The sequence below is a fragment of the Oryza sativa genome, chromosome 11 (assembly GCF_034140825.1).
Source record: "Oryza sativa Japonica Group chromosome 11, ASM3414082v1".
Taxonomy (NCBI): Eukaryota; Viridiplantae; Streptophyta; class Magnoliopsida; order Poales; family Poaceae; genus Oryza; species Oryza sativa.
In genome coordinates, this window is record NC_089045.1 from 7918992 (window position 1) to 7941334 (window position 22343).

A 22343-nucleotide genomic window follows, 5' to 3' on the forward strand; every position below is an offset into this window, starting at 1 on the left:
GAGTGGCGATAGCGGCTTCAACACGGGCACGGGAGCGGGGTAGCCGGATGCACTGCCTGCGTCCAGTGCTGGCGTCGGCGACTCGCGACGCCCGGATCATCACCGACGACCTCGGGATGGGTGGATCAGTCACTAGCGACCGCGAGGCTGGCGGATCCACCGCCAGTGACCTTGTGGCATCTAGATCCATCCCCGACGACTGCGAGACTGGTGGATCCATCGACGACGGTGACGGTGGATCCGGCAGCGCTGGACTCGGGAGTGGTGGATCTGTCGCCATCGGCGCGTTGACAGCTGCGGTAACAACGATGCTGGACTACGGTGACCACGACGACAATCATGGCTTGGGCAGGTTGGGTGGATCTATTGCCTGTGACCGTGGGGCGGGCGGATCCACCACTAGCGACCTTGCGGCGTCCAGATCTGTCCCCAATGACAACGGGACGGATGGATCTATCGACTACAACTACAATTACGGTGATGACGACGGTGTATCGGGCGGTGCCGGACTTGGGTGCTACAGATTTATTGCCATTGGCCTCAGAAGAGGCATTGACCGCTGCAGTGACGATGATGGCGGACTACGGTGAACACGATGACAGCAATGACGGTGGTGGTGGTAGTGGCGACGACGATGTCGGCTTGGAGAGTTAGGGTTTCAGCTGGCGGTAGGCTGCGCTGGGGGTTTCGGCTGATTTGGTTTTGTGGAATATTTTTATTTTCATTTTTCATTTTTTTTTTGAGGTGGTCGGCATTTGTGACTGCATGTTTTTGCCCGCGGTTGCACTAGCCACGTAGAAAAATGTGATTTTCGCATATACCTGGCCACATGTAAAAAGGGATTTTGATCATCTGAAAAAACGGAAAGCACGACCTACTTAATTCTACTAGCAAAAGCCACTTTTAGTCATTCGGTGGTATTGCCAACACTCGGTTTGTCACAGATCATGAATCATAATCATCTGGGACCTCTGGTTTTTCAAGAATCGTGGAAGGAAGAGATGCACGAGACATCAGGAGGCCCACGGACATGGGCAATTCTGTTAGCCAACATAATTAAAGTGTTGTATTAGATTTTTTGCCGAGATGTAGTTGGCCGTCGACTGCATGTGCGCCGGCTAGCTCCTCTGTGTCCATCCTAGTCGCAGAGGCTCTCTGTTCCAAAATAAACAAATTTAATATAATTTGTGACACATCTTAATATTATACTAAATCTGATCGAGACAATTAATATATGTAATACTAGGTTAGTTCATTTAAAAATGGAGAAAGTAAACATCATCGGAAGTAGACATAGTTGATAGCTCTGTCCTTAGCTGACTGACCTATTATACTATGGATGCTCTAAATGTTGACTCATTGAAGTATATATTTAATACTCCCTCTGTCCATCTTTTTGGCGAGATAAAGTTGGCCGTCGACTACTTGTGCGCTGGCTAGCTCTTGTCTCTCCGTCTATCCTCCAGTCATATAGGCTCTCTTTTCCGCAATAAATAAATTTAATATAATTTATGATATATTTTAATATTATACTAAATCTTATCAAAAGAAAACCTGTAATAGATTAGTTTATTTTAAAATGAAGGAAGTAAACATCGAAAGTAGACATCATCACATATATAGCTCTGTCATTAACTGAGTGGCTGCGGATGCTTTAAATGTCGACTCATTGGAGCATATATTTAATAGTAGAGCTAACTAATAGCTACTCCCTCCTTACTTATATGTTTGACGCCATTAACTTTTTTAAATATGTTTGACCGTTCGTCTTATTCAAAAATTTTTGTGAAATATGTAAAACTATATGTATATATTAAAGTATATCACTACAACAAAAATGCCTCTACGAAGCATTTTTCTAGTACTATAGAGATACTTTTCAAATGCCTTTATAATACTATAGAGGCATTTTAAAAAATGCATAATAAGTGTCTTACGGTGAATTGTCTCTACAAACGAAGAGGCATTTTACAAAATGTCTATAAGATGGTAGAGGCATTTTATAGAGACATTAAATTGTGTCACAACCATATGAAACCAATGTAAAAAAATAAAATATTTTCCCTTGTTTTTCGACAATCCTTGAACTCATGATCAATTGCACAATTCATTCTTATCTTCAAGGCACTAACCAACTCAACCCCAAGTCATTACTTATATGTTGTTGTCTTGAGTTACTTATATTTAATCATTTATTACATACTTTTATTCTAAGAAGTGCCTTACAAAGTCTTAAGAAAATGCCTTTATATATCAGGCACAGTTTAAAGTGCCGAAAGAATACCTCTACAATATAAAATCTAATAAAATATGCTGAAAATATTTCTAAAGTGTCTGTAGAGTAAAAGTTTTCTAGACATTTTTTAAAATGCCTCTATAAAATGTCTCTACACTATAAAACTCCTGATCTAAGAGGCAATTTGCAAAACGCCTCTACAAAAGTGTTTTTATATAAGGTTTTTGTTGTAGTGTATTTAACAATGAATCAAATGATAGGAAAAGAATTAATAATTACTTAAATTTTTTGAATAAGACGAACGGTCAAACATGTTTAAAAAAGTCAACGGCGTCAAACATTTTGGGATGGAGGGAGTACTACATAAGCTAATCTAAACATAGTATATATACAAGAGCTAATATGTATAATATTAGCTATAAGGTTATCTCTAATTTTTTTTCTCCCGTATTTCTCTCGCTTGTTTAATTAATACATTCACTTTGGAGAATATATAGAGTTACCTCTAATTTTTTCTCCCCTGTTTATCTCACATGTGTAATTAATGTATTTATTTTGGAGCATACGTAGAGTTAGCTCTTGCATGATTACTAGCACTCCAATTACAGTAATCTCTAGCTACTCACCAGCATGTTTCTAATTAACATTTCCTCTTCATACAAATACTACTTCCATCACAAAATAAATTGATTTATACTCTCTCTCCGTCCCAAAATAAGTGAGTGCACTTATTTTGAGATGGAGGGAGAAGCTACGAGCTTAAATATGGATATATATATATATATATATATATATAGCCAAGAAAATCAATTTAATTTGGAATGGAGGGTGTATTTATGTATACTAGAAATAGTGGCGCGCTACGCTGCGCCGGTTGATGATGCCAATGAACAAAGAATAAACATAATTGCGCAAACAGGCTCCAGAAAATTGCAAATTGAATGTGGAATTAATCATGATTGCTATAACATGTTGAAGACACTTACTGAGTACTAATTACCATTAACTTGTATACACAGAATATTGTATGCAAGTTTGCTTTAGTACACATCTGAAAGTAGAAAACTTTAGATGAAACAAAATAGTTTTGGTATATTATACATCCGTCCACCTCAGAAATTAAACATACTCACCGAATGGTTAAACTACCGTCTACCACTGGCTGAAGACGATCAGATCAGCTGTAATGGTAACTACCATCTGCCACTGGCGGAAGAGGATCAGATCAGCTCCAATGTTAAGTAGCACCGCAAACTTCGCTAGTAATCCTTCAATATTAAGAAAAGGAGATTAATCAATGCTTGACTGATTTGAATATTGACAAATTAAGCAACGATAATTTGTACAATCCCATAGGAAACTATATATACTACAGATATCCCACTCATTCAAAATTACAACACTTTGAGGGTTTGGTTATTTCTCTATCATATCAACTACGGTGAAAAGGAACCGCTAAACTTAAAAATGTTGAAAAGCAGCTCTATTTTTAATTGATGTAGGGCTAGGCAGTTGCGATAGTGATACTATAGTGAATTTTTCTTGCTGAAACATTGAAAGTTCTATTGCCAGAACAAGTGTTTCCATGCATATATAACAAAATCAATCTGTAGCATTTAGAAACAGTTAGATATGGTGAAGTGGCCAAGAAAACGTGATGCATCTATACTGATTACCCTGAATGCAAAATAGGAGTCATTGGCTGGAGATTAGTAGTTTGGGATGGATGAATCACCAGGATACATGAAGCCACATTTATCCTGTCATCTCGCTCCTTGGTGGGTGTGTGAAGCCATCTCTATTTCCGACAGCAAATGTTTTGCTACTGTGAACTGAAAACCAGTAATTCAGTTTTAGAAGAAGGATAACTATGTAGGAAAAAAGAAACATAATTATGGAAACTATAATAATTGCATTGAAAGAACTTTTGCGGAAGGTCTGAATGACTATAAAAGAACTAAAGAGCAATACCTCACCATAGAGAGTGATTATAGCGGAAGGGATGAAAAAAAATCTTACAGGTAAATGTACAACATACCAGCATATATACAACCCATAATTGACCATATTGGCCCATTCAATCATGTACCAGCAAGGAGCACTCCAAAAACGAAAAGGATCTAGTCCATCCAATCCAATGATCTAACATATTGCCAGGATAGGTATAACAATCCTCATACAAAAAATACTGATTTGCATTTCAACAGCTCAGTAGAAAATAATCATATATGGAAAATTAATAGGAGATATGGTTGCTGATTTGCATTTCATGGTAGGAATTTAAAGGAATTGTAGAATTTATAGATTTGTGTTATCCACTTGACTATTTAAATAAAAACCAACTATGTTTTTTATACTAAGTTATCTAAATATCCTTCTGTAGAACATGCAACCATTTCAAATTATTAAGGTTGCCACATCCTCTCCTTAGTGTAAGAAGAAACTTCCCAATTGAAGGTCACTGGACCTGGACAGAAAATAGGCAATTGCACCATGCATAGAAATATAGTATGAAAATATATTCATCTATTGGACTTGCAAACAAAAACTGAAGTCTGCTATTCCATATTGGGATCCAGATAATTACCTCATTGTGCAGGAAGGTACTGCAAAACATTTTCATCAGAAAGTAACAATTGCTTTTGTTCCCCATATTGCATTGAGTCGTAGATGTCAACTAATAATCTATTATGAATGGTTGCAAACCTGAAATTAGGAATAAATATTTTAATATCAGAATGCCCGCTATCACTATCAGTAAGTTCCAAAATGCTTGAATGAATCACACAATAGTATTGGGTAAGAAAGACCATAGATATTATAGCCTTCTATCATAATGAAGAAATAAACACGGATGGAAAATCAATAAAAAGATCCAAGGCCATAAAGAATTGTTGATCTATGGGCCTAGAATAAGCTTACTATGTAAAAAAGCATATAGAGATTAATAAATTAAGTCAATCAAAATGGAGATATAAAATAATGTACCTTTGGAGTGGCTAAAATCAAAGGTTGGTTGTGGACTTGTGGTAATATGCCAAGATTGTTAGGTTTACATATAAGCTTTGATGACGTTCATTAACATTGCCAATATAAGATTGTTCATAATAAACATCATCTATCTATTCTATACTATGTCATTCTGCCAATAAAATAGTGGGCAATGAATAAACCAATTAAATATGATTTTGATCTGTTGGAAAAGGAAGGACGTTGAGGAAACTACTACAGAGATACATAAACATGATATGTTACCATTAAACTGAACCTATAACTAATCTGATAAGCAATGTAATGACCACATATATCACCCTGGAGAAGACAACAAAAGGTCATATGTATGTCGAAATGGAAGCACAATGTCAACACATCAGTTAGCAAGTGGAAACTGCAAGAAGACGGTGCTATCTTTACTTATCACCCATGTGGAACTGAATGAGCAGGAAGCCTCATCGGGGGGCTAGCAATGTATATACCTGTATGCCATTAGGTGAAGGGCTCACAAGAGGATCAAGATCATGGATCCGGAGAAAGCGCTGGTGGAGGACGGGAGCGACCAGAACCTGCGTCACATTAACAGATGATGAAGTGAAAAAATAGGACTCAGTAAAGAGAGGAAATGGGGAGGGGATGGCACTGAGCGAGGTGCTCATGGAGAGGGAGAGGAGAGGAGGGTGTGGCGATGGCCTGCTGACTCCGTCCGGGCGATCGGATCCAGTGGAGGGGGAGGCCAAGGCCGATGAATCAAATGGTCGGAGAGGGTGAGGGAGGCAGTGGCGTGGCAGGGATGAAAGAGGAGAAAGGGCGGCAGCGGCGGCTCTCGTTCCTCTCTAGGGCACTGGATCCGCCGGCGAGGAGAATGGGGTCATCGGATCCGGTGGCCCCAGCCTCCTCATTGGGAGATCCGGCGGGAAAGAAGCGGCAATGGCGGCACGGCGAGATGGCTGGTTGAGGGAGTAGTGGCGGCGATGGCGGCACGGCGAGATGGCTGAGGGAGTGGAGGGGTTGAGGGAATGGAGGAGGAGGGAGTTGCGGCGGCGACGACGCACGCGAGGAAGGAGGAGGGCTAGGATGCGGCGCGATGGGAGGAGGAGGGAGAGGCGGCGCGCGTGGGGGAGGAGAGGACGGGTGGCTAGGGTTTGTACGAGTTGGGGAAATCCACACCGTCCGTTAGAGATCCAACGATCCCACGGGTGCGGAAGGGCCGCCACAGGGGGGAGCATGGACGGCCAAATCAACCCTATCTCAAGATCGGACGGTGGACATTGCGAGGACCAGCGCTTAATTAACCAAAAGTATGGGGTATATTTTGTAAAAGACGGCTGAGGTGGCACGCTAATCTTCAGCCATTCCCACGGCGTTTAAGTAAACTAATATGTTGCTTCAGAATGCTTACAATCAAAACTCAAACTAGCTTCAATCACTGCCTCAAACATGTAAAAACAATAAGATTTAATATATAAAAATGGTATCAGTATATTAACTTAGCATTACAAATACTACTCTCTAAATGAAAGTTTTGCTGTTGTGGACCACTTTTTGATAAAATGGATCTAAACACCAGTAGCAAAAAGTAGGCAAGTTGGCATTTGTCATTTGGGAGTCCATCGCAGCAAATTTGGACAAAAAAGCGTCGGGCCCCATGCATGAGAGAGGCAGCAGCAATTAATGGTAAAACTTTACCATTCATCTAAACACCAACTAGCAAAACTTTAATGCCAAATCTTTTGCCACCAAAACTTTTGCCAAAAAATTTTGCCACAACAAATTGATCTAAACATGCCCATAGTTGTTGAGAAACGTCCGAGGGTCTCCGGCTAGCTTCACAAATTGGTGTGCTAGTCGGTCTGGGTTCGAAGCCTTACATCTTCTATTTATTTGATATTAGATCATTCCATAATATTCCTTGTACATTAGAGATTGTATTGATGTGCTAACGCCATGTTTAGTTCCAAAGTTTTTCTTTAAACTTCCAACTTTTTCATCACATCAAAACTTTCCTATACACGCAAAGTTCTAACATTTCCGTCACATCATTCCAATTTCAACCAAACTTTCAATTTTAGTATGAACTAAACACAGCCTAAAACAAAGTAAATTAGAAAAGCCACTTTCAGTTATCTAAAACCATAAATCCCATTTTATTGGTGGCCTCTACTTTTTACTCCTAACAAATTATTGACGACCTCATCCTACACCATGCAGTATAACATATGCGACCAACACAAGTCCCACGTGTCATCTTACTACTGGATAAGCTCACTAGTGCCTAGTGATAGCTACAATACGTGGCATCTCGCCTAATCAGTCCACGTCATCACTCACCACCCCCATCACGCAACCCCACCCCAATCACTCACTCACCACCACCAACCAACCACAGTACTGCTCGTGCTCGTGTCGTGCACTGCGACGCCGACCAGTCAGTGCTCGCCGCCGCCGCCGGCGACGATGTCCTTGATCCGGAGCATGAGGTCGCGCGCCTCGGCGAACTCCGGGAAGATGTAGAAGGCGTGGATGGCGTCGGGGTAGTCCAGCACGCGCACCGCCTTCCCCTTCCCGCGGAGCGTCTCGCAGTAGCGGCGCTGCCAGTCCTGGAGCGGGTCGTAGCCGCCGATCACCACCGTGGCCGGAGGGAACGCCGGGGAGTCAATGCCGGCGGCGCCGGCGGGGGAGGCCGCGTGCGCGGCCTCGTGGGTGCGGTCGGCGCCGGGCGGGAGGAACGCGCGCCAGAGCCAGTCGGTGCGCGGGACGGAGACGATGGGCGCGCCGACGAGGCGGAGCTCGGCGGGGGTGCGCTCCTCGCCGCCGAAGAATGGCTGGATGGCGATGAGGCCGGCGAGGCGGAGGTTGGCGAAGGTGGTGGAGGCGAGGGCGTAGCGGCGGGCGACGTGGTGCGCGATGTTGGCGCCCGCGCTGTCCCCGGCGACGAAGCAGCGGGTGACGTCGAGTGGTGGAACGTCGCCGTCGTCGGCGGCGAGGGGGTGGTTGTTGGGGTCGTCGAGGAAGCGGAGCGCGGCGAGGCCGTCGTCGTAGGGCGTCGGGTAGCGGTGCTCCGGCGAGCGGCGGTAGTCGACGGACAGCACGGCCGCGCCGGCGTACCTGGCGATGCGTCGGCACGCGGCGTCGTAGGCGCGCGACGCCGCGGACAGGTACGCGAACCCGCCGCCGTGGAAGAACACCACGACGGGCAGCGGCTTCGTCGCGTCGCCGGTGCCGCCGTCTCCTCCGGAGGGGCAGGGGTAGAAGAGGCGGGCGCGGAGCGGGATCGCCGGGTCGACGACGACGTCGCGCGACGCGACGCCGTTGCGCGGCGCGGCGGAGGGCGGGACGTGCGGGTCGAGGAAGTTTAGGAGGCGGCGGTTGATGGTGCCGTCGGCGCGGCACGTGGCGTCGGTGAGGCACCCCGCGGCGAGGATGGAGAGGCGCGTCCGCCACGCCATCGGCGGCGCCACCCCCTTCTTCGTCGGCTTCTCCATGGCCGTGCCTCTCGATTCGGACAGCCGAGGTGAGCTGTGCTACTGAGCTAACTGAGGTAGTGAGAGGTTTGTCTGATGCGGAAGCGGAAGCGTGGGAGACTGGGATATTTATGGGAGGAGAGAGGTGGCTGACGGGTGGGACCATAGCCACGCTGCCGGCCGGGGAGCTCTACTGGCCTGTGACTGTGGTCGTTTGGTGGTTCTGAGAGTTAATTCCTCCCGCCCGCAAAACGAATTGATTTATTAGTACACAAATTACTATGAAGGTGCCCCGCTTATGAGTGGACACTTATATTATATTATTGAAAGATAAGTTTTTTTTTCAGAAATTTTGTCTTATAGGTTATAGGCAAACTAAAGTTTAGATAATATTATTTTATAATAATTTAAGGGTTCTATTTTTTTTTCTTAAGGTATCTTTAAAAACCATTCAGAAACTTTTGAGTAGGAGATGGATTAAGTACTTACGACTTTTGAATTATGTTTTTTCTCTCTAGTTAATAAGAAACTATTGCTAGTTAATTATCATACATTCCATCTATATACATACCGTGTAGTATGGCCGCAAATGAAAAATACGAGTGCAAGATACTCAAAATTCTTGTGATTAAATCGTCTCACGAAGGCGCATGATGTAGTAATAAAGGGAGGAAAGCATATGCATGGAAAAAAGAAGAAAGGGGAAAATGAAAAAAGGGAGGGGAAGCATACGTACCCACGTACGTAGGTGCATACCTATGCCGCGGGAGGAGAGGTGGGACCTCGTAGTATTTAGTTTGTTCTAATATCAATTTAATCTAACGGTTTATAATATTGGACGTACCGATTTAAGTGAAAATCAAGTAATAGATACTTTGATTTTTTTTTCTTAGAATTTATAATATTTGCCATAATTTATTAGAGCGCCACGTGGCAGCTTGAGAGTATTTTAAGGAATTTTAAAGGACTTAACACATGTAATTAGAATATTAACCGTGCAATATATATAGGGGACATATGTAAAATTTGTTCCAGCTTCGTTTATGTTTATATACATGTAGAGAGAAAATAATTTTGTGGCTAGCAAGCCATTAGATGTCTAATTAATAGCAATTAATTTTGACACCTATTTACAATTATTCAGAGTAGATCTTACATATTCATCTTACGACTTTGATGATTCGTTGATCACCAATTTACTGATTACCATGACTCGCATGAAAAAAAATATGTACAACTTAAGGTTTAGAGGTTTAGGATAGCTGAAATTGATGAACTATCTAATTTATGAGATAGCTATTTGAGGGTATAAACGAATGAATTGACTTCTAAAAAGTTAAAATGTTGTCTAAAGAAGACACCATTTAAAAACTTGGAAAGCGTGCGAACAAAAATCTAAAATATGAAATGGGAAAAAAAAGAGAGGGCCTTAAACTCCCTTTATCACCCTTGCCATCGTTAGAGTTCTATTTATATTCATCAATATTGCGCTCACATTTATAACATAATGATTCCTTTCACATGTACGAACAAATAGTACAAAATCCAAATACGACATAACACAAATACAATATAATTATTATGTAATAAACTCTCAGTTTCAGCTTAAACAGAACTAAGTGTTGGGAAAAACACAACCCATGGTGCTTAATTATTCCCTTGCTTCATCACACATTTAATTTTCTTCTCATGTTATTAAAAAAATTAATCATCTTCATATATGATTTGATATGTGGAAAAGCGGTAGCTAGCACTACAGCGGTTATGATCACCTTAGATGTTTCACACACTACGTTTTGTCACGCGTGCGAAAAGTAAAGGTGTAGACGTGCATTGTGCAGCGGGCAAAAAGAGAATTTCAGACGCTTTATTTATTAGAAAAAAATACATCCGATGATTATAATAATAGGTCCGCCGGTTACAATGTAAGTGTAAATTAGTTAGATTTTTAAATTGTTAATTTAATGGGTACATAATAAAATGGTGTAGTCCTTATTTTGATACAGTACATTGCTTGAGAATAATAGACCAATGTAATAAAAAATAGATCCGAGGATTTACATAATGGGGCCATCAGTTTAAGTGCACATATAAATTAGTTAATATAGATCTTAAATTGTTTATTTAATAGGTACACAATATAATTATGTAAAATTTATTTTAAAATAGTGCATTATTTGAAAATAATAGTACAATGTAAAGAGTACACCGGTTTAAGTTATATGATGGCAGATTTTTTGTTTATAAAATTATGATTATTTAGAAAAATATCCATTATATATATAGATGGAAAAAAAAGGAAAAAAGAAAAAGGGAAGGAAGTGCACGTATGTACATACGTACATATACCTGCCAATGTGTGGAAGGAGGATATGCAGGACCCCATGGTATTTAGTTTGTTTTAAGATCGATTTTATCTAACGGTGTATAATATTGGACCAATCAATTTAAGTGAAAATCAAGGGGTAAATGTTTTGTTTTTTTCTTAGAATTTCTAGGATTTTCTCTAATTTATTAGAGCGCCACGTGGTGGCTTGAGAGCGTTTGTAGGAAGTTTAAAGGACTTTTAGTATATAATAGATAATAGATTAATTAATTAACTAATTATTACTCCCCTCCGTTTTAGGTTATAAGATGTTTTAACTTTGATCAAAGTTAAATTGTTTCAAGTTTTATAAGATGTTTTAACTTTGATCAAAGTTAAATTGTTTCAAGTTTGACTAAATTTATAGACAAATATAGTGATATTCATAATACCAAATTAGTTTTATTAAAGTAATAACTAAATATATTTTTATAATAAATTTATCTTGGGGCGAAAATATTACTATTTTTTTCTATAAACTTGGTCACATTTAAAGTAGTTTGACTTTGACCAAAGTCAAAACATCTTATAACCTGAAACGGAGGGAGTAGGTAAATTTTTGAAGAAATAGATTAATACGATTTTATTTATAACTTTTCTATACGAAATTTTTCTGAAAAGTACACCATTTTGGCAGATTGAGAAACGTGCATACACAAAACAAGAGATAAGGCCTTGTTTAGATTATAACTATTTTCTTTCAATTTCCAACTTTTCCATCACATTGAACTTTCTACACACACAAACTTCCAACTTTTCCGTCAAATCATTCTAATTTTTTCAAACTTCCAATTTTAACGTGGAACTAAACACGGCCTAAGTAGGGAACAATTCTCACCGAACACAGCAGCTACTCCCTCCGTCCCATTTTAAACACAGTTATGACTTTCCGTATTCAATTTTGATCGTGTGTCGTATTTGAAACTTTTTATAATTAATAATTTTATTCTTATTTGATAAATAGTATTTTATACGTGATTTATGTTTTTAATTTAAAAATATTTTTAAATAAGATGGAACATTAAAATTGGACAATGGATAGGTGTCGGTCGGTGTGGCCGCCGGCGGCGGCGGCAAATGGTTAATTACAGCGAGGTGGCCATTAACTGCTATCTACTTCTACTGACCAGCTATATGGCGCATATGGGGAGAGTTAATGGGAGCAACTACTGGTGTGTGTAATGAGTTCGCAGATGCACGCACTGTGCGTCTACCTGCTGGCTGCGGGCGGCCGTGGGTGGGAGCGCGAGACCAGCGCAACGGCAGGCAGCACACGGGTTCCGCCTTCCGCGCGCGGCGCCGATGGTGTGATGCGCCAGCGACGCATGTGGGTCGCCTCCAGTACCGTCCGCTAACATGTGGGCCCTTCAAATGACTGATTCTGTAAATCTTTTGGGCAAGCTCCATCTCCACTTTCATCTCTCTTGGAGTTGGAGCTCAGCCAAATAGTTTCAGCTCCACCTAAAATAGAAGAGGAGTTGGGTGGAGCTATCTCACAGAGAGGTGTGGTTGGGTTTAGACAGCTCTACAACTCCACTACAGACCCAACTTGTAAAGCTAAATTTAGAAGTTGGAGCTCTATCAAACAGGCCATCTATCTAGCGGTTCCACGTATCCGTGATGCACATCAGATAACAGTGTTGTAGAGGGGATATCCGGATCGAAGCACAGCACATGATCATTCTATCATCTTGTAGTTTGGATCATTTAAATATAAGGTATAACCACCCCTAACCCAAACACTAAGAAAATAATTATTATCATCTTGTAGTTTGGATCATCCTAATAAATACGATGCATATATCCAATAGAATTAGATAACATGAGAGTAGAGGATTTTAAAAGTAATAATTTAATGGAGAATGAGTCATAGTTAATTACTTACATGTATGTATATTCTATAGTATTATGGAATATTAAGAAAAGTGGTTGTGTCATAATTATATTATCGAACGAATGGAGGACATCCTGCAATCTCTTCCTCCATCTACTTGTACGCATGCACTGATACACCGCGTGGTAGAGTTTGCTAGAATTATCTGGAGTCTGTAGTCTGTACAGGTTTAACAAGAAGTGAAGGATTTCACACCACTGGCAGAGAAACCATTTTTAGTCGGTCCACCAGATTTCACAATAGTTTCGATTGTATTAAAAATTAAGACTAAAAATATTTTTAGTCCCGGTTTGAAAGCTCTGAGGAATTTTTTGATCACTAAAGATCTATTTATAGTCTCGGTTGGTAACACCAACCGGAAAAAAAGATAGATATAAGCTTTACTCCCGGTTGATGTTACCAACCGGGACTAAAGATCTATTTTTAGTCCCGGTTGGTAACACCAACCGGGAAAAAAATCGATATAAGCGGGGTGGTTGCACGCGGATCGGATTAATACAATCTCCTCTCCTTTTTTTTTACTCATCTCCTCACAGAGTCACCCTTATCTCTTCCTCTCCCTCCTCCCTTCCTCTCCTCCTCTCCCTCCTCCCCACCTCCCTCTGCAACGGCAGGGCGCGGCGCGGCGAGCGGAGGGCCAGGCGAGGCGGCGTGGCGACGCGCGGGCGGCTGGCGGCCTCGCGGCGACGGCCGGGGACGCGGCGGGCGGCGCGCGGCGACTGCCGGCCGACGCGACGGCGCGGCGCACGGAGGGCCGGGCGAGGCGGCGCACCGGCGCTGGCGGCTGGCAGCGGAGCCGGGGATGCGGCAGGCGGCGCGCCGGCGGCCGCCGCGGCAGCAGGCCGTTCGTCTTCTCTCTTTTTTTTTTGTTGAGATTCTGTGATTCAGATCTGAGACGATTTGTGTGTGATGTGAATATGTGATGTATTTGTGATGAATTTTGTAAAAGTTGTGATGTAATTTTTTTAAGATTTTGTGATGTATTTAGAAATATTGATTTGAGAATTTGGAGACTATTCGGGGATGATTGATTTAGGATTTTGGGATAGGATAGAGTGAATCAATTAATTAAAAACAATGAAGAAAAGAATAGAATAAAGTAGCAATCGGAGCTAGCCAGCTAGCCTCTTTAGTCCCGATTACCTACTCTATCTTTAGTCCCGGTTGGTGCTAAAAATAGATTTTTACTTTCGGTTTTTTTACCCGGGACTAAAGATAACGATCTTTAGTCCCGGATTCATAGTCCCGGTTGGAAAACCGGGACTAAGGGGGGTTACGAACCGGGAGTAAAAACTCCTTCTCCACCAGTGCACGTTGGTTTTCTATAGCAAGGTCAATTAACCTCTTAATATTACTTTATCTTTTTCTTTGGTTTTTAACGATGAAAATAATAGTATTCCCTTTTCCCTCTTCCTTCGTGTTCTCTCCACATGAATAAAGGATATGATTTACCTTTTAACTCGCTACAACTGTAACGTTTTAGGGACCAGTAATCGTGCACGTGCAATGCACGCTACTCACAATATGTATTGCACAAAATTACATTCAAGATGTAAAAGACAAAAAACAATTAAGATTTTATTATTGCAATGATTAAGACTTTTACATTCAATTTGAGAAGCATACATCAGTATAGAAAACCTTCCTACCAGAAGTTAATTAACAGTTGAAGGCCTTACAAACTCTGAGATGAAATCTAATGGGTAAATCCGAGATGCAATCCAAATGGTAAATCTGAAATAAAAAAACAAAAGTTAAGCGGAGGACATTATCCATATCAAATCCATTGAAAAGTCATGCATGTGAAATCATGTGTAGCAACATTCTGGACTTTGGTGAACATATCTCGGGAAACTGACATTCATTTCTTTTTATTATGATTGAGCTGAGGGATCAATCAGTGACTCAGTGTACAGTAACAGTATACTTACTAAAAATGCAAAGGTCAGCTAATTAAAAAATATAACCAGAACATTCGGTCTGATAATTTTGGTCTGTTTTTGGACTCAATACTTTAACATTTTTTGGTAATTAGAATCTGGGTACGTGTACTGGCCACATGGAATATATTGCCGAGGGATCAAGCATACTGTAATATATTAGCTGCTTACCTCCTCATGAAATTTGCCATTGGCTTACAACAAATTCAGATATAAATGAAATGTGCATATTATTAGTGCTTTCAGAAAGTGGCATGAGAGCTCTTTTGATATTTGTGTAGAAATAGATAATATAGCAGAAGAGTATCAGTAGCCTAAACTTTTCAGAAATCCATTGCATGTGAAAGTTTGAGACCCTCTTTAGTTTAGATGGTAATAAAACTTTTAAGTCACTATCACATTGGATGTTTGGACACTAATTATAAATATTAAACATAGAAGATTAATAAAACCCATCCATAATCTTGGACTAATTCGCGAGACGAATCTATTGAGCCTAATTAATTCATGATTAGCATATGTGATGCTACAGTAAACATTATCTAATTATGGATTAATTAAGCTTAAAAAAATTGTCTCGCAAACTAGCTTTCATTTATGTAATTAGTTTTTGTAAATAGTCTATATTTAATACTCTAAATTAGTGTCTAAATACAGAGACTAAAATTAAGTCACTGATCCAAATACCACCTAAATCTCATAGCAAATGAGCAAATCCTGACAAGGATGTCAGATCAACATTCAAGATATACGCCTAATCGTGCAAGTGCAATGCATGTGCAACATTTATAGCAAACAACTGATGTCATGTTCGCATAATCTAGGACATGCTTATTTTCCATCATCAAGAAATACGTGGAGATTTTGATGTGCCATTGTTTTTATTGACAGAATAGTAGAAAAAATTCTACCATTGGAGATTGATTTATCGCAAGGAGCAGGATAATTTGGAGATGGCAAATCACAATAAAAAATAATTAATCTTACCAGCTGTAACCAACTGCATTTCCAGCCACTATAGGATCATCTCCAAACCTCCAGTTTTGATATTTTGGCTATGATAATAGGTCTCGAGCAAGCAAGCTGTTGTTGCAACGCTTTTAGCTTCAAGAGAAACGAAAATGGCGACAAACTAGATGCGTGCTAAAGAGGCCATCAATAACAAAAAAAAAATACTTAGCAAGATTTACAAAATGACCAGAGAGCCATAAGCTGACCTTATCCCTCCCAAGGTTGCGCTCCCGGGAACAAAAATGAGATAATAGCAAGTTTTACCAGCAAGATGCGTGAAATGAACAATAACTCATTGCACATATTTCAGTTGGCAACTAAACATTGAAGTTTCTAGGATAAAATTTAGGGGAAAACTTACTGCCACTCTGCCAGCATGCATATGGGAATTTGTCTGCGCAAGCTGCCAGATAGCGAGCCGTAGCTTCTAGTCAATTGCTTCTCATCTCTATGATCTTGCTGTATGCACCAAAACAAAGCAAAAATCGAGTCAAATCAAGAGCACATAGCATCAAAAGCCACAGCCACTCAAAACCTCAAACAGAAGGGATGAATTGATGCAAGGAATCAGGTGGTTTCAGGGATGTACTCACTCACTCCTGGAATTGGCACAAAATTCAGAAAATATATCACCGTTAGCGAGCAGGCCCATCTCTCAGATTAGTAGCAATCTCAGAGATCAAAGATTAAAAGAGAGATGGGATCTTGCCTTGACCAGCCGCGCGATTCCCTCCTCGTCCGGTCCGCATGCTCCATGGGTGTACCTCCTCACTACAGCCCCGCCCTTGGATATGGATATGGAGCTCACACCGTTCGCAAAACCTCCTCCTTGGCGCAGCAGCAATGGCCGCCTCCGTCTCCGCCGCTGGCAGCGCTAGGATGGCGACCTGGTGGAGAACAAGGACGGCGCCCTCCATGGGTAGCTTATCTCAATAGAGGAGGTGCAGTGGCGTCCATAACGGGAGGCGGCACCGTTACCAGAAGGTTGGCGCGGCGGCGGCATCATCGGGCGGATGCCACGGCCCGAAGATAGCGCGATGGCGTCATGGCGATGTCACCGCGCGTCCGCTGGGTGGGGATGGGGAATCACCGCTCAATCGCTGAATTACTGAGTTGACCAGACGCGTTGCAAGACACAATCCTCCACATCCGTGTTCAGCCGTTGGATGGATAGATCGAATGGCTGAGAAAGCAAAGTTGATTTCACCCGTAGTATTGGAAGGGGGCAACTCCTCCTTTTTATATTAGTATAAGATGAAATAGCTCAAGAGCTCCACCGTTTTTCCCCAGGTACAGTGTAAACCCAGACACTCATTATATACACATATCTCCTTGTCCAATGAGTATCCGAAAGCGTGTAGAATTAAATCTTACGAGTACTTTTTCTTTCAGTCATATTTATCGGACGAGTCCTAACAATCTAGGGCACATTATCTATTTTCTATCTGAGAACAGATAGAGAATGTTCGACCGATTTTTTCCCTCAAAACTTTTAAATTTTTTACCGCCAGATATTCTTTAAGATTCTTAGTAGAGATCAAAAGAAAAATATCGTGTGCACGCTAGTGGAGGATCAAAGCCATGACCACCCGCTTGCTTGGTAGCCACACTCTAGCCATGTAGATTGCCATGTATTCTTAGACCGTGTTTAGATTCAAACTTCCAACTTTTCCGTCACATTAAATGTTTGGACACATGCGTAGAGTATTAAATGTGGACGAAAAAAAATCAATTGCACAGTTTGCATGTAAATCGCGAGACGAATCTTTTGAGCCTAATTGCGCCATGATTTGACAATGTGGTGCTACAGTAAACATTTGTTAATGATGGATTAATTAAGCTTAATAGATTAGTCTCGCAATTTACAGGCGAAATCTGTAATTTGTTTTATTATTAGTCTATGTTTAATACTTTAAATGTGTGTCCGTATACTTAAAAAAATTGACATACGAACTAAACGCAGCCTTATTAGATATGGGCATATACACATTACAGTTACGTGTTATTTATAATTTAATTGCATTACAACTATATAATTATATTTGGAAGTTTGTTTTTTTAAGAAAATGTTGTATGGATACTCTCTTCCTATCTTGCTTAGGCATGGGTAAGGATTAACTAGCCCAGCTGAGCTAAGCTCGAAGCAGCAAGCGTTGTTGTTTTGTTTGTAGAGCAAATTAAGGGTGTCTTTGGTTGGAAAGCAGATTTAAAAGTCATAGCTGCTTCTACCCAAAAGTTGCTTTTGCTCTGGTACAAACTGAAAACACCTCCACCCCTGCTTTCAGCTGTTTTTGATCAAGTATTTACCTACCTGCTATTAGTTATGATGCATACCGGTTCGTTCTTTGCTTCCCCATCGCCTCTCACCGTATCGTTCCTCACGCGCTGCTTCGCCCTAGGGTTGGGGCACCGCCGCCCCTCCACCCGTCGCCAGCACTTTGGCCAGCGCACCGCCCTGACCGAGCAGCCCCAGCGAGCTCGGGCATCCCATGATGACGAGAGGAAGAAGATCCAATGTGTGTATGACATGTAGGGCCCGCTTATAAGCGGGACTAGTTATTTCAAAAGCCATAGTTGTTGAACCAAACGAGTTTTTCCAAAGGCCACAACCCATATTCTAGAGCTGCTTTTTAAAAAGCTACAGCCCACAGCTACTTTTTCAAAAGCCACAGCTCAACCAAACATACCCTAAACTAACCAGTGATGTTGATGCAAGCGCTCGCTTGCTTGCCAACACGAGACAGACGAATATTGGCTCTTAGTTCTCACCGCCGTGAGCAAGTTTTTGGTGGTGTTTGAATCTCCTGAAGATGAAGACGAACATAAAGATTAAGTGTTTTACGTAAAACGAGGTGGTAATAACGTGTGATTAATTGAGTTTTAATTATTACAAACTTGAAAAGGGATTAATTTGATATTTTAGAAAAACTTTCATATAAAAAGTTTTCGCACGAAACTGTATCTCATTTCGCAGTTTGAAAATTGTGCCACTTTTATCCAAAAGTTTATCCAACTTTTGTGTGTGGTTACCGATTATAGCCTAGATTGCTTAACAAAACATTTTTTTTTCTATATATCAAATGGCTCTCCTGGCTTTACTGCCCCTAAAAATATCACATATCCTCCTCTTAGAAATCCTCCTCTTAGAAGTAAGTATGAGTATTAGGGAATAGGGAATGGGGAGTAAATTTTCAACTAGTAGCTAGCTGGCTTAATTAGCTGGCATCCGGTGATCGTTTAGCCATATCTAGATTGTTGTATTTGCAAGACTTCCCATTAAAGGTCGTCCAACGTTACTTTTGTGGTTCCTTTTGGCGTTTAACCTTCCTTTTTTCTTTTCCCTACATTTTCTACTGAATACAGTGGACCCGATTTTTTTTTTTGACATATATACATAGCAGCTAGCTGTGAGATTGGCAGAAACGGAGGATTCGTGTGCTTGTTAGCTGTGAACAACGAGTGAGAATCGATTCATGCCAAGAGAATTGATGCAAACGCCGTGCCAACTCCAGTAAACGTAGTAATAACTGCTAGTAGCTGCCAACATATGTACATAACCACTTAACCTGTGTCTTTGCGTGGAAGTAACCACGTACTGCATGATCCCGTTGTATAAAAGTCATGCTAAATTGTTGAATCATTGTAGTAACGATGTATGAGATCATGGACTCTTTATAAGCGCTTTATAATGTGCAAGATTAAGCGTGTAAGTGTAGAAAAGAAAAGGTAATTGCAAGATTTCAGTTGACTTTAAGTAACCTTCAAACTCTGGATCATGGAGATGGAAAAAGAGAAGAGGTAGGGAGATGACGAGGACGATGATGACGGTAGGGGCGGAGCTATCGTACATGGGGTGCCAGGTACCTGATTTAGATAGGCCATCTATTTTTATCATATATGCATCCCCTCTTAATCTAAACTCAGATACATGTATCAGTTTAACTCGATCTAAAGTAAAGTAAAACAAGCAGGTAGCACCTCTCTATTTAGTTCTAGCTCTGCCCCTCATGGCGGCAATGACGATAGCCACCGTAGGTGGTGGCGCACCACCGACACATCATAATTACTAGTAGTAGTAGGAGAAGGCAAAGAAGTAAGCACTCCCAGAGTCTCTCATGCATAGAAAGAAAGAACATATCCTCCAAGTATCACTCTCTTCTTTTAGATGAAGAAGGAACACGGTAGCCTTCACTCCTTCAACCTTTGCACATGAGTTCCTACAAAACGTACCATTCAAATACAGAAATAAAGTAAACTCAGAGCATAGATAAAACCCACCCTAATAGCAACACACTTAAGGAAAAAAAAATAAATTTATGGCCAATCTGTTGCTACCATCATGACAACCATAGTACTCCTTCCGTTTCAAAATGTTTGACACCGTTGACTTTTTAGCACATGTTTGATCATTCGTCTTATTCAAAAAAATTTGTGAAATATGTAAAACTATATGTGTACATGAAAGTATATTTAACAATGAATCAAATGATATGAAAAGAATTAATAATTACTCAAATTTTTTGAATAAGACGAATAGTCAAACGCGTACTAAAAAGTTAACGGTGTCAAACATTTTGAAACGGAGGGAGTATGAAAAATAGACCCATTACAGTGACCAACTACAAAATCGTATTTTTAAAGAATTCGTCGAATATGGTAAAGTCATCCCAAAAGATTTGCTAGACAAGGAGAAAGGGTAACTTGGGACAACCTTAACTAACGGTTAGTGAAAATTAACATGTTCTACAATTAATTAGGGAGTAAATATTAGGAGAAGGGTTGCATTAGTGATTATTTTATAGCCAGCATTTTAATGAGAATCATTCACATGGTCTGATAATATTGATGAAAATAAATTGTGCATGATTTAGTTAACACAAAATAAAGGTAATTATATCCACTTTGTAATTTACTAGTGAAAGTGCATCTAACACTCTAAGTAGATTTTGGTTGATTAATAATGAAACGGTTAAGGGACTAACAAGTTTATCAAGGTGTGTGCAGATAATTAGTTCTAGGATGCTTAACTTTGCATGAAGACTCTCACAAATAGAATGGAAAAACAGAGCAAGGATTCAAAGATGAATTTATATTTATTTTATCTTTTGCTCTTGATTCTAGGAAAATCGTACTATCTAGAGGATTCCAAATGGTTGCCTCAGTCAATCTTAAGGGCTATGATTTAATATTTTTAGAAGAGAGAAATATTTTCACAACACTTGCATGAACTCAGGTGTCAATGGCAAAGCCTGCCCCAAACTTCATGGTGTTTTGGTCTGAACTTCTGGGTGGCTATTTTCCAGCCAGGTGCTAAAGTGTTGGCTGGAAGTTCCCACCTTTTCAATTCAAATATGTGAGTAACGGCTACATTACGTCATGGGGTGAGGGATAAATTTCCCATACCTCTCACAGCTCCTTTGGATCCACTTTCATTTTTCCACTTTCCTTGCCTCTTCCATCTTGTTCTTGAGTTTCCACGGTGATTTGAGTGTGAATTTTGGGGTGGTGGTGAGGGTTGGTGTTTGTGAGATGGCTAGGAGGATCTAAGCACATGTGGATCATCGTCAAGTTGCTAGAGGGTAACCTCTTAGATGGTTAGGTGTCGCCCATGACATCCATCCTCAAGCCATGGATTGACACCGAGCAAGTTTGTAAAGGTGGACCCCACATCCGAAAGGAAAATAGGTAGTCCTATGTGGGCAGACCGGGTGGCGTGCAAGCAGTGGTAATTGTTGTTGAATGTGGGCTTTGCACGGCATGATTGGATGGGGTTCTACTATCCTAAAGCTCATCTTGGATTGGGAAGGAGTCCATCTATAAGTTCCCCACGCATTGAAGCTTTCCAAAACAAGGAATTTGAAGATGAAAAAGGAAAAGATTCAATTCGGATTCGGTTTGGGCCAGCCAGGACATAGCTGGACTAAAATGCTTGTTTCTCTCTCATCTGGAGTCTGTCTTGGATGTATGTGTACTTGTTGGAAAGATAAATTCATGGCACATGTGACGGACAGGGCCCATGACTCAAAATCCTTCTGGTCTCAACGCAAAGGCAGAAACAAAATGTTGGCAATTTTCCAGATTATGTTGTATTTGATTTCTAGTTAGTTTCTAACCTATGTAATGCCTATATATACCTTTGTAGATGGTCCAAGATGGTAGATCACATTTATTCTAATGAAAACTGCAACATGGTTTCTCTTGTTCTTCTCCTAGGTTTTGTTCCGCCATCGCCAAACTAGAGAGGAATTGGGAGTTTGCCATAGATAGTTTTGCTTTCCCTTGCAAGGAATTATTGGGCTAATGTGTCCACTTTTGGTTAAAAAAAAGATCGAGCACCGAGAAACCAGTTGGTTAAAAAGAGTAGTAGGATCATGTGCTTTTTATTCAATCCAAGTAGTAGGCCATTCTCAATCGCATGACCTTTCAAATAGTTAATAGC

The 22343-nt window shown here is 40.8% G+C and overlaps 1 protein-coding gene and 2 long non-coding RNA genes across 3 annotated transcripts; all 3 read right to left on the bottom strand.

The window, feature by feature from the left end:
- Window positions 1–822: 822 nt before the first annotated feature.
- Window positions 823–5845, bottom strand: LOC136353935 (uncharacterized). The gene is made up of 5 exons (XR_010737488.1): window positions 5713–5845; window positions 4824–4942; window positions 3972–4068; window positions 3370–3504; window positions 823–1155 (listed from the first exon to the last, which is right to left on the bottom strand). It is a non-coding gene; the product is annotated as an uncharacterized lncRNA (long non-coding RNA).
- A 1508-nt stretch (window positions 5846–7353) lies between these two features.
- LOC4350164 (probable carboxylesterase 18) lies at window positions 7354–8794 on the bottom strand. Its single transcript, XM_015759652.3, has one exon. It carries the CDS (start codon window positions 8713–8715, stop codon window positions 7660–7662), a length of 1056 nt encoding a protein of 351 aa, XP_015615138.1. The 5' UTR covers window positions 8716–8794; the 3' UTR covers window positions 7354–7659.
- A 5712-nt stretch (window positions 8795–14506) lies between these two features.
- Window positions 14507–16929, bottom strand: LOC9270451 (uncharacterized). The gene is made up of 4 exons (XR_010737917.1): window positions 16614–16929; window positions 16266–16363; window positions 15881–15976; window positions 14507–14687 (listed from the first exon to the last, which is right to left on the bottom strand). It is a non-coding gene; the product is annotated as an uncharacterized lncRNA (long non-coding RNA).
- Between the last annotated feature and the right edge of the window lie 5414 nt (window positions 16930–22343).

What these genes read in the sequence shown, in the direction of transcription:
- LOC4350164 (XM_015759652.3), bottom strand. Translation starts at nt 8,715, where the DNA reads ATGGAGAAGCCGACGAAGAAGGGGGTGGCGCCGCCGATGGCGTGGCGG.